The sequence below is a fragment of the Lissotriton vulgaris genome, chromosome 8, assembly GCF_964263255.1.
Source record: "Lissotriton vulgaris chromosome 8, aLisVul1.2, whole genome shotgun sequence".
Lineage (NCBI taxonomy): Eukaryota > Metazoa > Chordata > Amphibia > Caudata > Salamandridae > Lissotriton > Lissotriton vulgaris.
In genome coordinates, this window is record NC_141696.1 from 842,431,445 (window position 1) to 842,445,699 (window position 14,255).

At 50.7% G+C, this 14,255-nt stretch overlaps 1 protein-coding gene across 1 annotated transcript in view; it reads left to right on the forward strand.

Annotated features, from left to right (window-relative positions):
• The first annotated feature begins 2,440 nt into the window (after nucleotides 1-2,440).
• Nucleotides 2,441-14,255, forward strand: part of RAB20 (RAB20, member RAS oncogene family) — a 168,127-nt gene continuing 156,312 nt past the window's right edge. The window contains exon 1 of the mRNA XM_086934753.1: nucleotides 2,441-3,047. Coding sequence (XP_086790879.1) covers nucleotides 2,816-3,047 — 232 coding nt within the window. The 5' untranslated portion in view covers nucleotides 2,441-2,815. The remainder of the gene's footprint in view (nucleotides 3,048-14,255) is intronic.

Genomic DNA, 14,255 nt, shown 5'->3' on the forward strand with positions numbered 1-14,255 from the left:
CTGTGAGAAGGGGGGCTAGGAAAAAAGGCCATTTAGCTTCGGGACAACCAGAGGCCCTTGCTGCCATCTCAAAATTAAGGAGAAAGGCGTTGGGGTCTTCTCCTGTCACATATTTTTGTAGAGAAACATTAGGGCCTGTTCCTGCCCGAATTTGTAATTGCGTAGTCAACTCTCTGCGGTCACCTGCTACTTTTAACATTTGGTCGGCATGGTTAGCAAGACTGTCCTTTAGCAGTTCCCGGTCGGCTTGGGCCGAGGACATTTGTTTTTCCACCGCCCATTCCAGTTTTTCCTGGCCTTGTATTAATTGCTTGCTTAAATTCTCCATGGTGAGGCGCCCAAGATCCCACTTCTGACACCACATGTGGCGCAGTGGTGAAGCAGACCAGGACAAAGGAATATATACTTATGGTCTTTAGGTTTTATTGTAAGGTTTAACACAAAGGATTCTGGGAACTGTAGTGTTTCTGTTCGTTCTTCAATCTTCGGTCGGGGGTTCAGGGATGCTCTTGGTGCTGGGACGGTGTTATCGGGGTCCAGAGTCCTGCCCGATGGCTCAGAACATAGATAAGAAAGAAAAACAAAGCGGGTCGTAAGGAAAGACTCTGGGTCCTTAGAATCGGTCGCGGGAAGCCAGGGGGTGAAAAAGTGAGGGAGGAGTCAGTGCACCGCAACCTTCACCAGTGTGCCTGTGAATTTTACGCGTGGCGTTACACGTTACTGTTTTGCTCCCCCTCCACCCCCTCCTTTCTTCTCCTCACTTGCGCGGCCCCAGGGAAGCCCAAAGCGCCCTCGTACCATGGTTAGCCACGACCCTCCGGGGCCTTGGCTGGCGTCTTCGCGGTGCCAGGTGGGGTCTGGCTGCCTGTCTGTTCTTTCTGCTACTACCGCGTTGGGGCGTTCCTCCTGCCCTGCTGGGTTGGCGGGGTCTTCCGGTCCGGTTTCTCCGACGTTCTGTGCTGGTATAAGGAAGGTCCTCACTCGTGTTTCTTCCTTCCGACCTGGTTCCTCGAGGGGTCCTGGCGAACGTCTTCGCTCTTGAGCCCCTGCTGGTCATGTGACTCCGTCACATGACGCGGAAGTCCCGGGGCCTTAAAGACACAGTACTCTGGGACTCTCTGTGAACACATAATCGAAGACGGAGAAAGGTAAGGGGTAAACTGTTCCGTCTGGCGGGCCGAGGTCTGCGCGTCCTCACACAACCATAATCGGAGCCTCTGGTCCTGATATAGAATACAAAAATTGCAAACATTTGAGACAAGAATTTTCAATTCGATTAAGGACACAGAGGCGAGGATTATCCCACCCAAACAATATGTATCTGTATTGTTCTTGCATTGTATTTTTGCATAGTATCTTCATACTGCATAAATGTTCCTATGTTTTCCCTTCCCTTTCTGATTAATATAATGAGATATCAGATATGGTGAATGGTGTTACGGTTAATCCTTTACACTTTCAGGTGCTGATAGCAAGCAGAGCATGATGGAAGACATCAATGTAAGGTCTTCGCGTTTTCCCAAGGAGGATACCACAGCTCGTTGGTTGAAGAACCAGGTTCTGAGGTTGAGCCCCGTTGGGCTGCAGGTTGTCTCTTCAAGAGGAAGTTCTGCTACCATAAGGATGGTTCTACAGGATCAAGTTTTTTGTCTACAGACTTAACTGTTAGATGATCATTCAAAGAAAGAGGATACTGTCACATTAGTCAGAGCTTATATAGGGGATAATCTATGGTTAGTAATGTGACATTGAGGTGTTCATGGGTAATGTAGTGTATTACTTTTTCTTTCATTGGCTTTTGTGAATAAACAGTGTAGAAATGAGAAGCATAATCCTAGCCGCCGTGTCATTAATAGAATTGAAAATTCTTGTCACAAATGTTTGCAAATTTTTTAATTCCAATCTACCACATACAAACCACACGTGCTATGCACATATTGTACTGTAGACCGAAGCAAAAGAAATCCACTACCTCTCGCAAAGTTGAGACCTATTGGCTTTGCCAAGGGTTGTTTACTTTACAAACATTTGCAGGCTACATTTCGTCGCCAGCTTTTTTATTACCTGTGCACTTGTAATGTCTAGTTTATATGTTTGCAATTGAAGACTTGCCACGGCTCGACCTATTGGCTTTGCTAATGCTCGTATTTAATACTAACTGACCTTTATTTTAAACTTTGAAGGGGTAAGAGCTGTGAAATAGTGATAAAAAAACTTCTTGGTTGCAAATGTTTGATTTGACAAACAGAGAAAACCTCTGTTTTGGTGCTCGAGAATATGTTAGTCTTGTACTACAATACTTCCAAAATATATTTCTGTGCTAGCGGTGCCCATGGAATGATCTGCGAGTGCCGCACTACCTGTCTCTGGCGGGCTGCAGGCTTCTTTGTGGAGGAATGTCCTGCGGCTGCATGAACGTGCTTCCTGCTCCGCCCCCTCTGACAGGAGAAGGGAACTGTCGCAACTGTCAACAGACAGCTTCCAGATCCGGATAAAAGTGTGTCAGAGGTTCCGTAAAAGTTGTCTGTCCTACCCAACACCGTCAGTAAGGTGGCGCTAAGTGAGAACAAAAACAAAGCCAAACAAAAAAGATGAAGATTCTGGGAATGCGGGCCGTAAAGAACAGGGAAGGCGAACGCCTCGCATAAAAAGTTGACGGAAGCTCAAAGTACAGCGGTGTTTGTCCGTTGCCATCCAGGAGTGAGGCGTCGGAAGAATGCGGGGTGGTCGCTTTATCGAACCCGCAGCCCAGCTGCGCCTCTAGGGTGCGTGAGAACCGCCTCCTCTGGCTCCGGCGGGGGCTCCCAGCACGAGCATGGAGCCGCGGCCGGAGAGTTCCGGTGCCGCGGCCCCTCACCCCGCCACCGGCAGCAGGATGAAGAAGCCCGATGTGAAGGTGGTGCTGCTGGGGGACGTGCATGTAGGCAAGACCTCCCTGCTGCACATGTACGTGGAGAAGAGGTTCCAGGACACGGTTAGCACGGTGGGGGGCGCCTTCTACCTCAAGCAGTGGGGACCCTACAATATCTCCATCTGGGACACCGCAGGTAAGCCTTAGCCACAGGGCCACCTTTCTTTAAAACGTCTGAGCTTGATTGGAACATAAGAAAAACATTCACAATCGTTACCTTCTTGTAGTAACTAGATATTCTTTCTATTTAAGAGACACAGTCTGAAGTTTTTATCGAATATTAAAAATCATTTAGGAGGACGGTGAAAGGTATATTAACTGACAGAGTAGTCCACATAGCCACATTTCGTCTGTTTAAAGTGTTTTTTTTCAGAAATACATTTCGTCTATGTTTAAAGTGTTTTTCCCCCAGAAATTTTTCTTGCTCTGCCCATTTAGAAATGAATTCGAAGTTGTTCCTCTTAGCCCTTAGATTTATTTATTTATAAAGTTTTATATATGCCCCTGAATTTCCCTTGTGATCTTTAACCGCGTTTAAAAAAACCTACCAAACGGGTAGAGCGGAAGGTGTGACGCAGGGCAGGAATACATAGCCTGGGGGACGTAGTGGAAGATAGGACCGTCGGTACGTTCGGGAGATGGGACAGTCTGTACTTACCGGGCCCCGCTTCAGAGTTTCCCAACGGCCCTTCTTGTAATTCTAGTGTATAATGTTTTGACTAAATTGTAACCAGCCAGAAATGTGGTTATTATTCTCCAAAAAGCGGGCTGTCGTGTTAAGTTATTTATACTCTCTACGCCGGGTTTTCAGGCGTGACCGGTTTTGCGTTTTTTTCTTTTGCTGAAATGAATCCCGAAGCCGCTTTCATGAATTGAATAATGTCAATTTATACCTGAAAGTGTCATGGGTGTTGCACATGGTCAAGAATGACACAATAAGTTAGTCATGATCTGCACGTATCTATAAAATAGATGTCCTGTCGAGCACGCCCCTTAACTCTCATGTTTGCTCTCTTGCTGGGTATGACTTATTAAAACCTGGCAGAGAAGACGGACACAGACTATTATCCATTTTACTCTGAGTTGTCATGATTATGCTATGCTTAACTTCAAAGAATTTTTTATTTACATCTGTGTTCACAGATGCTGAGATTACTCTTGTCTTGATGTGGAGTCCACTTCACTTCCTTTACTTTTGTGGAGGGGTTATTATTTGCAGTGTTTTAAGATTAACTTGCTATCTTTGCAGCTGTCCCAGTGGCTCCCAATGTGGGAATTCCTGATTTTCCCTAATGGCTATGGCGTTTGACATCCCAAGGCTTCGCAGTCATCCTTGCTACTTTGGCATTGATCTTGCGAGGAGGGGTTGTTTGGGGGATGACCACAGCTTCTACATATGCTGTTGCCCTCACCTTTATGTGATCTTTTCGCTTTCAGTGTTCAAGGCACTGTTCCCCTGCTTTTGTACTTGGTGCCTGCTGTGGGTGCCTTTTTAAATTCACCTGTGGTGACTCCCTAGTCCAGTTTTGAATGCTACTGCCATTAACTGAGCCCTGCATTTTCTGTTAGCTTTTTGAAGTGCCTGTTGGATTTTCACTGGTTTCTTCCTGTTTCCTTCTTTGCCAACCGCCTCCACGGGTGGTGGAGGACACCTGTAGAAAATCTGCCTTTTCTGCTTGGTCACACCTGATTTTTCACTTTTTTTCTGGACCCTAAGTTTAATGGCTTTAGGACTCTGTGCACTGCTAAACAGTATTCAAGTGCCAGTGCCTCTTCTCTAAAACATGTGCTGTACATTGGAACTCCCTATTTCTCCTCCCTGTAAGTCCATTGTAAATAGTGCCTAAAGTACACCGAAGTCATGGAAAGTTAAATGTCATATGTGTGCTGCAGCGTATATTTACATCACCCACATATGTTACAAAAAGATATTTCTGCCATAAGCACACCTGTGGTCTTGCTAGCTGTAACTTAAGCACACTGCTGTTACACATAGCAGGGTACACTACCCTTACCATGTAGGAAAAGCTTAGTTTTATATATCCATAAGTTATCTCTAAAGTGTGGCTTGCAAGCCCAGATGGCAAGGTGATAGTGTATACAAAGTGGGCATCGTGCATATTGGGGATTAATGTGACCTCACAGTGAAGTAAAAGTGGAAATCTATTTCACTATGTAGTCCTGGCATTTTTTCCCCTAATTATGTTACACCTCTTCTTAGGAAAGGGCTAGAATAATGCTTCAAAGTTATTTCCTGCTTGGATTTAAAATCTGTCTTAAACATAACATCGAATTTGTAATAACCCAAGCAGAAAAGTAACTTTTTTAAAATGTACTTTAGGCTGCATGAGCCAGTACTGGCTTAAAACATGTTTTACTACTCATCACAGCTCCAGGGCTGGAATACAAGCCTTTTGGTGGGAGAGTTAACAGTTGCCTGTCTCTGAGCCCAGATAAGGCCAATGGCTGTTAACCCCTGATAACATAGCAGGGACAAATACAAGGAGAGAGTGGAGCAAATGATCCTGTAGAGTTTTTGGCTAGTTATGTAGAAAAGGAACAATATTTACTCTAGTGGGATACAGTTCAATCAATCAATCATTTGTAAAGCGCACTACATATCCGCGAGTGTCTCAAGGCGCTAGGGGGGTGCTACTGATCGAACAGCCAGGTCTTGAGTATCCTGCTGAAGGTCAGCAGGTCTTGGGTCTGTCGTAGGCTCAGTGGGAGGGTGTGTATGCATGTCTTGGCGGCGAGGTGGGTGAAGGATCCCCCACTGGTGGTTGTTCTTTGGATGCGCGGGATGGTGGCGAGTGAGAGGTCGGTGGAGCGTAACTGGTGGTTGGGGATGTAGAAAGAGAGCAGTCTGTTGAGGTAGGCTGGGCCGGTCTTGTGGAGTGCCTTGTGTGCGTGGGTGAGGAGCTTGAAGGATATCCTCTTGTTGATGGGGAGCCAGTGCAGGTATCTCAGGTGGGGGGGTGATGTGGCCGTGGCGTCAAGTCAAGTCAAGTCATAAAATTTATATAGCGCACTACATACCCAGAGGGTTTCAAGGCGCTTAGGAAGGGGAGGAGGATTATTTGTCAAATATCCACGTTTTAAGCTGCTTTCTGAAGGCTAGGTGATTCTGGGTGAGGCGAAGGTAAGCGGGGAGTGAGTTCCATGTTTTGGCAGCCAGGTATGAGAAGGATCTGCCTCCCATGGTGGTCTTGTTGATGCGAGGTACAGTGGCGAAGGCTTGGCTGGAAGAGCGAAGTTGGCGGGAGGGGGTGTAGAAGGACAGTCGAGAGTTGAGGCAATCTGGTCCGATGTCGTAGAGTGATTTGTGTGCGTGGGTAAGTAGTCGGAAAGTAATCCTCTTATTAACGGGTAGCCAGTGGAGGTCTTTAAGGTGGCCAGAGATGTGTTCGTTGCGTGGGATGTCTAATATGAGCCTGGCTGAGGCGTTTTGGATTCGTTGTAGTTTCTTCTGGAGTTTAGCGGTGGTACCTGCGTAGAGGGTGTTTCCGTAGTCCAGTCGGCTCGTGACTAGAGCGTGGGTGACTGTTTTCCTTGTTTCGGTGGGGATCCAGCGAAATGTTTTTCTGAGCATGCGAAGAATGTTAAAGCAGGAGGAGGATACGGCGCTGACTTGTCTGTTCATTGAGAGTGAAGAATCCAGGATGACGCCAAGGTTCCGTGCGTGGTCTGTCGGGATGGGTGCGTTTCCGAGGGCTTCCGGCCACCAGGAGTCGTCCCATGCAGAGGGGGATTTACCTAAGATGAGGACTTCTGTTTTGTCTGAGTTCAGTTTCAGACGGCTTTGTTTCATCCATTCGGCGACTTCTTTCATTCCTTCGTGTAGGTTAGTTTTGGCGGTGCTGGGGTCCTTGGTGAGAGATAGGATCAGTTGAGTGTCATCCGCGTAAGAGATGATGTTGAGGTTGTGTTGGCGGGCAATGGCCGCGAGGGGGCTCATGTATACGTTGAAGAGGGTGGGACTGAGTGAGGATCCTTGTGGTACGCCGCAGATGATTTCAGAGGCCTCGGACTTGAATGGTGGGAGGCGGACTCTCTGGGTTCTTCCGGTGAGGAACGAGGTGATCCATTCCAGTGCCTTTCCTTGGATTCCGATGTTTCTGAGGCGTTGTAAAAGGGTGCTGTGGCAGACTGTGTCGAAGGCTGCAGAGAGGTCGAAGAGGATGAGGGCGACTGTGTCTCCATTGTCCAGTAGTGTTCGAATGTCGTCTGTTGCTGCGATGAGGGCGGTCTCAGTGCTGTGTTTGGCTCGGAAGCCAGATTGTGAGGGGTCGAGTGATTTGTTGGCTTCGAGGAAGGCGGCGAGCTGGTTGTTGACGGCTTTCTCGATGACTTTGGCCGGGAATGGAAGAAGCGAGATGGGGCGGTAGTTTTTGAGTTCGGTGGGGTCTGCTGTTGGTTTTTTCAGAAGGGCGGTGAGTTCAGCGTGTTTCCAGTCTTCTGGGAAGGTAGCGGAGTTGAAGGAGCAGTTGATGACGTCTCGGAGGTGCGGAGCTATGACGGAGTCTGCTTTGTTGAAGATGTGGTGAGGGCATGGGTCTGTGGGGGATCCAGAGTGGATGGAATTCATCAGGCGGATGGTGTCCTCAGTGGAGATTGGGTTCCAGGCGTTAAGGGTGTTCACGGGGGGAGGATGGTCAGCTGATGGTAGGGTGGGTTGGTTGTCAAAGCTGTTGTGGATGTCAGCAATCTTGTTGTGGAAAAAAGAGGCTAGGGAATCGCAGAGGGCTTGAGAGAGGGTGATGTCGTTGGAGTTGGCCGAGGGGTTGGAAAATTCCTTGACGATGTTGAAAAGTTCCTTGCTGTTGTGGGCGTTGTTGTCAAGTCGATCCTTGAATGCTGTTTTCTTGGCTTTTCGGATTAGTTGGTGGTGAGTACGGATGGCGCTTTTGAAGGCGTCCTTGTTGCTGGTGGATGGGTCTTTTTTCCAGGCTTTTCAAGGGAGCGGCACAGTTTCTTGGACTTCTTGAGGTCATCGTTGAACCATGAGGCCTTCTTGATGCCAAGTTTGTGTTGACGTTTTTTCAGTGGTGCTAAGGTGTCGGCGGTGTTGGATAACCAAAGGGTGAGGTTGGAGGCGGCTTCGTTGGCGTTAGAAGATGGGGTTGGGGAGGTTTGAAGGAGTGATGTGGAGATCTGCTCCGTGGTGATTTTGTTCCAGTTTCTTTGTAGAGTTGGTTGGAGGTGGATGATGGGTTTCGGCTTGTTGTAGGTGAAGTGAACGCAGATGTGGTCAGTCCAGAGGAGCTCCGTAGTGTGGCTGAAGGAGACATGGTTGCTGGAGGTGAAGATGGGGTCGAGTGTGTGACCTGCGATGTGGGTGGGGGATGTGACCAGTTGTTTAAGTCCGAGGTTGTCCAAGAGGGTGGCGGTGTTGTGGTCGTTGATCTTTTCAAGGTGGAAGTTGAGGTCTCCCAGAAGGATGTAGTCTTTGGAGGGGAGCGCGTGTGGGGTGATGAAGTCCGTGATGTCTTCACTGAATTTTGCGCGGGGTCCTGGTGGTCTGTAGAGGAGGGTGCCTCTGAGTGTGGTCTTGGGGTCGATGTGGATCTGGAAGTGAAGGTGTTCGGAGTTAGCGAGGTTGGCGTCAGAGCTGGTTGAGATGCGGATTGATTTCTTATGGACGATAGCGATTCCACCTCCTGTATGGTCGGTGCGGTCCTTGCGAGTGATCTTATAGTCATCAGGGATAGCGATGGCGATGTCAGGGGCGGAGGAAGCGTTCATCCATGTTTCCGTTAGGAAGGCGACGTCAGGAGAGATGGTGTCTAGTAGGTTCCAAAGGTCAATGGCGTGCCTGTGGACCGAGCGGGTGTTGAGAAGGATGCATTCTAGGTGGTTGGGGTCGGGAATCTGTGTTGTGGTCGTAGCGGAGATGTTGTCGGTGCCGCTGAATCTGCAGGAGTAGCAGGAGAAGGGTCCATGGGTGTGTCCAGGAGCGGCTTGAACGCAGGTGGGGGCGCGGCCGGGGTCAAGGGCTAGGAGGGAGGCGGCATCATAGGTAATGCGGGGGGGCTGGGGAGCGCGAGGGGCAGGGGGTCTGGCGCTGGGCGCGGTCCAGGCGCGGACGGGCGTAGACGGGCTTACCTTTGGCGCACCTTCGGCGCGGGTTGGGCGCGGTCGCTGCGCGTGAACGCTGCGCGCAAGAGCAGCTGTCATAAGTGGGAGGGGGAAGGGGCGAGGGAGGAGCAGCTGGGAGGCGGTAGCGGGGAGGAGGGGCGGTCCAGGAAACCACAACCAGCAAAATGGAGGGTGATAGTGAAAGTGAGGCAGGGGCAGCAAATGGACCAGCAGGTCGTTTTACAAACACAGCGTCAGCAAGGTACAGTGCTAATGAAAATCGGGCGTCTAAACACACAGGCACAGCGCTAATGAAAATCGGGCGTCTAAACACACAGGCACAGCGCTAATTAAAACGGGCGCTTAAGGGCTAATAATGCAGTGTAGGCGTACAGCCACAGCGCTAAGCACAGAGCACAATGTTAATACAGCGTCACCACAAAGTACAGCGCTAGTCACCCAAATTCGATCTGCAGCGTCCACAGTGCGTGAGACCAGCGAGGGAGGGAGGGAGGGAGGGAGCGACCGTTCAGGAGCAGGTCCAGGTGGTCACAGTGGGTCAGGGGACGAGGCTATCCCTGTGTTCGTGGGTGGGAGGGGCAGCAGCTGGGAGGCGGTAGCGGGGAGGAGGGGCGGTCCAGGAAACCACAACCAGCAAAATGGAGGGTGATAGTGAAAGTGAGGCAGGGGCAGCAAATGGACCAGCAGGTCGTTTTACAAACACAGCGTCAGCAAGGTACAGTGCTAATGAAAATCGGGCGTCTAAACACACAGGCACAGCGCTAATTAAAACGGGCGCTTAAGGGCTAATAATGCAGTGTAGGCGTACAGCCACAGCGCTAAGCACAGAGCACAATGTTAATACAGCGTCACCACAAAGTACAGCGCTAGTCACCCAAATTCGATCTGCAGCGTCCACAGTGCGTGAGACCAGCGAGGGAGGGAGGGAGGGAGGGAGCGTCGTGCCGAGGCGTTTTGGATGCGTTTTAGTCGTTTTAGTCGTTTGATGAGCTTGGTCGAGGCTCCCGCGTAGAGGGTGTTTCCGTAGTCTAGTCTGCTGCTGACGAGGGCCTGGGTGATTGTCTTTCTTATATCTGTCGGGATCCATCTGTAGATCTTGCGGAGATTGTTGAATCCGGAGGAGGAGACGGCGTTGACTTGCTTGGTCATTAGGAGCGTTGAGTCGAGGATGATTCTCAGGTTGGGTGCGTGGTTGGTGGGTGTCGGGGTTGCCCACCAGGGCCTTCAACGTCGTCCCAGGTTGAAGGGTTGGAGCCGAGGATGAAGATCTCCGTCTTGTCCGAGTTCAACTTCAGACGGCTGGTCTTCATCCAGTCGGCGACGGCCTTCATTCCTTCGTGGAGGTTGGCTTTGGCAGTGATTGGGTCCCTGGTGAGGGTGAGGATCAGCTGAGTGTCGTCGGCGTAGGAGATTATGTTGAGGTCGTGCTGTCAGGCTACATGTGCGAGCGGGGCCATGCAAATGTTGAACAGCGTTGGGCTGAGGGAGGATACCTGGTGTACGCCGCAGATGATCTCAGAAGCTTTGGAATGGAATGGGGGAGGCGGACGCTCTGGGTTCTGCCGGAGAGGAAGGAGGTGGTCCAATCCAGAGCCTTGTCTCGGATCCCTGCGGCGTGGAGGCGTTCGCGAGGTGTGCGGTGGCAGACGGCGTCGAAGGCGGCAGAGAGGACTAGGAGGATGAGTGCTGCGGTCTCGCCGTTGTCCAGCAGGGTCCTGATGTCGTCGGTGGCGGCTATGGGGGCAGTCTCGGTGCTGTGGTTGCTGCGGAACCCTGACTGGGAAGGGTCCAGGATTCTGTTTTCTTCGATATATCTGGTTAGCTGTCTGTTGACAGTTTTCTCGATGACCTTGGCCCGGCCCGGGAAGGGGAGCAGAGAGATGGGTCGGAAGTTCTTGAGGTCTCTTGGGTCTGCCTTAGGTTGTTTGAGTAGGGCGTTGATCTCCGCGTGCTTCCAGATCTCTGCGAAGGTCGCGGTCTCGAGGGAGAGATTGATGACGTTGCGCAAGTGGGGTGCAATGGAGCTGCTTGCTCTGTTGAATAAGTGGTGCAGGAATGGGTCTGACGGAGAGCCGGAGTGGATTGTGCACATGGTCTTGGTGGTGACATCGATGCTCACGCTGGCCCAGGCTACCAGTAGGTCGTGGTTGATGATGTGCGGAGGGTCTGTTGTGTTGCTGTCTGTTGGGGCTGTCTGGGTGTTGAAGCTGTTGTGGATGTCTGCTATCTTGCGGTGGAAGAAGGTGGCGAGGGAGTCGCACAGGGCTTGGGACGGCGGGATGTCGTTGGTGTTGGAGCTGGGGTTGGAGAGTTCCTTCACAATGTTAAGGCGCTCCTTGCTATTGTGTGTGTTGTTGTCGAGGTGGTCTTTGAAGGAGGTCCTGTTGGCCGCCCTGATGTGGAGTTGATTGCAGATGGCGTCCTGGTGTGCTGCGTGGCTGTCTGGAGTTTGTTCTCTGTGTGCCATTTCTTCTCTAGTTTCCGGCAGGCTTGCTTGGAGGCTAGGAGTTCTGGGGTGAACAAGCTGGCCCTCTTTCTGGTGTCTCTGTGGGGGGGATTCTTCAGCGGGGTGAGGGTGTTGGCGCAGTCTTCGATTCTGAGGCTGTGGGCAGCGTCGTTGTTGTTGGAGGGTTCGGTGGGTGGGCTGAGGGCGAGGTTTGCGTGTAGTTGGTCTTCGGTGATTTTTCTCCAGCAGCGGCGGGGGATATGTTGGCTGCGGTGGTGTGTGGTGGGTTTCTGGAAGGCGAAGTGGATGCAGCGGTGGTCGTTCCAGAGGGGTTCGGTGGTGTGGCTGACAGACGTGCAGGCTTGAGGAAACAACTGGGTCGAGCGTGTGTCCGGCGGAGTGGGTGGGCGTTGTGACGAGTTGCTTCAGTCCAAGATTGGCGAGGTTATCTATCAGGGTTGTGGAGTTGTTGTTGTTAATAATAATAATAATAATAATAATAAAACATTTATAAAGCGCATGGCTGCACAGCTGTGTATCCCCGCGCTGATTGCTGAAAAAAAAACTCACTGAGAATCAAGAAGGGAACGGATGGAGATCATCACAGGCTTATTGTTGTTGTTCTCAAGGTGAAAGTTCAGGTCTCCGAGGAGGATGTAGTAGGTGGAGGTCAGGGAGTGCGCGCTGATCAAGTCGACGATGGAGTCGCTGAACTGGGGGCGGGGCCCAGGGGTCGGTAGACGAGGGTGGATTTAGGGTCTGTGTGGATCTGGAAATGCATGTGTTTGGCGGTGCTGAGCGCGTTGTCGGTGTTAACGAGACCCTGATGCTGTTCTTGTGGACGATGGCGGTTCCTCCTCCGACTCCAGTGGTGCGGTCTCTGCGAGTGATCTTGTAGCCGTCTGGGATGACTATGGCGATGTCGGGTGCGGAGGAGTCGTTAAACCAGGTCTCTGTCAGGAAGGCGACGTCCGGGGATGTTGTGTCAAGCAGGTCCCAGAGCTCGACGACATGCTTGTGTGCGGAGCGGGGGTTCAGTAGTAGGCATCGGAGGTGGTTGGGGTCTTTCTTGGCAGGTGGTTCGTCGGCTCTGAGGCTGGTGTAGCTGCAGTTTCGGCAGGTGAAGGGGCAGTGTGTGCGTTTTGGGCGCCCTTGAAGCATGTGTGGCTCCATCCGGAGTTGAGAGCGTGCACAGTGCTGGCGTCGTAGTGGCGGCGGTCATCGTGGCGGGTGCTGGGGCCAGGGGTTCTGGTGCTGTGCGCGGTCCAGGCATGGACGGGCGCAGACAGGTTTGCCTTAGGCACGGCCCCTGCGCATGACCACGCAGCAGCTGGCATATATGGGGAGGTGGGAGGGAGGAGCAGCTGGGAGGTGGAAGGCGGGGGCACAGAATGGGCAGTCAGGGCCCCAGGGGATGCAGTGGCGATGGCGGTGAGGGACAACAAAGGAAAAAGGGGCACAGAAACGAGGTAAAAACGAGTGGAACAGAGGGCAGAAGGGCACACTTTTTTTTTGAGTTCAAATCATATTTTTATTAACCCTTTCGATGCTGATGACGAGCTCAGCTCGTCATCACCCACGGGTGTCGTGTGCTGATGACGAGCTGAGCTCGTCATGACAGCAGCAAAAGAGCAATTTGCAGCACAGCGCAAAAATCCCCGCAGCAGCCATGTGGTTAAACAATAACAGAAATGATAGCGGCGAGAAGGCATCAGAAGAATTACAGTCGTGTTACAGAGATACCGCAATCAAACATGGATTATTACATAAAATAAAGCGTATACAGTAAAGGAAAATAAAGTACCAACATTGCATTCTCACATTTGTATATAGTTCCGTAGAGCCCTCCGTTTAAATCAAGCCATATGGTTCTAAGATTGTCAAGCCCGTGAGCACAAGATATAGCCATTACAGTTCATGCAGCAGTTCATGCAGCATGCACCCTCCAATTTACTGAGTACAGACCTCATCAGTTAGAACTTCAGGGAGGGTCAAAGGTGAGGGAGGCCTGGTCCAATGAAGACCATAATTTTTTGTTGGTAACCTGCCATGGTGATGAGTGTAAAGCGGGATTGTCAGTGCCCCTAATGCAGGACAGCCATTCCCTCCATGCATTGAAGGAGACCTCCCCCGTTGATTTCCAATTACATAGGATCACCTTACATGCTAATGTTAGTAGAAGATCCAGGAGCTGGCGGTCATGGTCCCCCTTTATGATGGGTCTAAGGCTCCTAGGAGAATGTAGATGAATTCCCTTGCAGGATGTATGCCGAACGTGTGTGCAATGTAGTCAAATATTTTTGCCCAAAAGGTGTGAAGCATGGGGCAATCAAACAGCATGTGCGGAAGGTCACCAATACCAGAGGAGCAGTTCCAGCAGTTCGGTGTATCCCGCAGGCCAACCTTAAATAGTCTCTGTGGGGTCCAATATGCCCTGTTAATAATCATATATTTGGTCTGTGATAGTATCTGCGATACCTTGTGCGTAAGTGCTGATGCATGTATCCTGACCCAGTCTATACTTATGCCAGTGTTGTTTGTTTCTGATTCCCATTTTACCTCATTGCGCCTCATCGACTTGTTGGCCGTTGGCGCGAGTAGTTTATATATTTTTGAGACAAAATGTCCAGAGGATTAAAAGTGGGGTAGCATAGCTTTTAGCCAAGGCGTCACTAGCTTGAATGTTCTAGTGGATAGGGCTGACTTTAGCTTCAGGAAAGCATAAAAGTCAATCAGTAGCAGGGAGTGTCTAGCTTGTAGAGTCGAGAATGGCAGTGGCATATTATTTTCGTATAGATC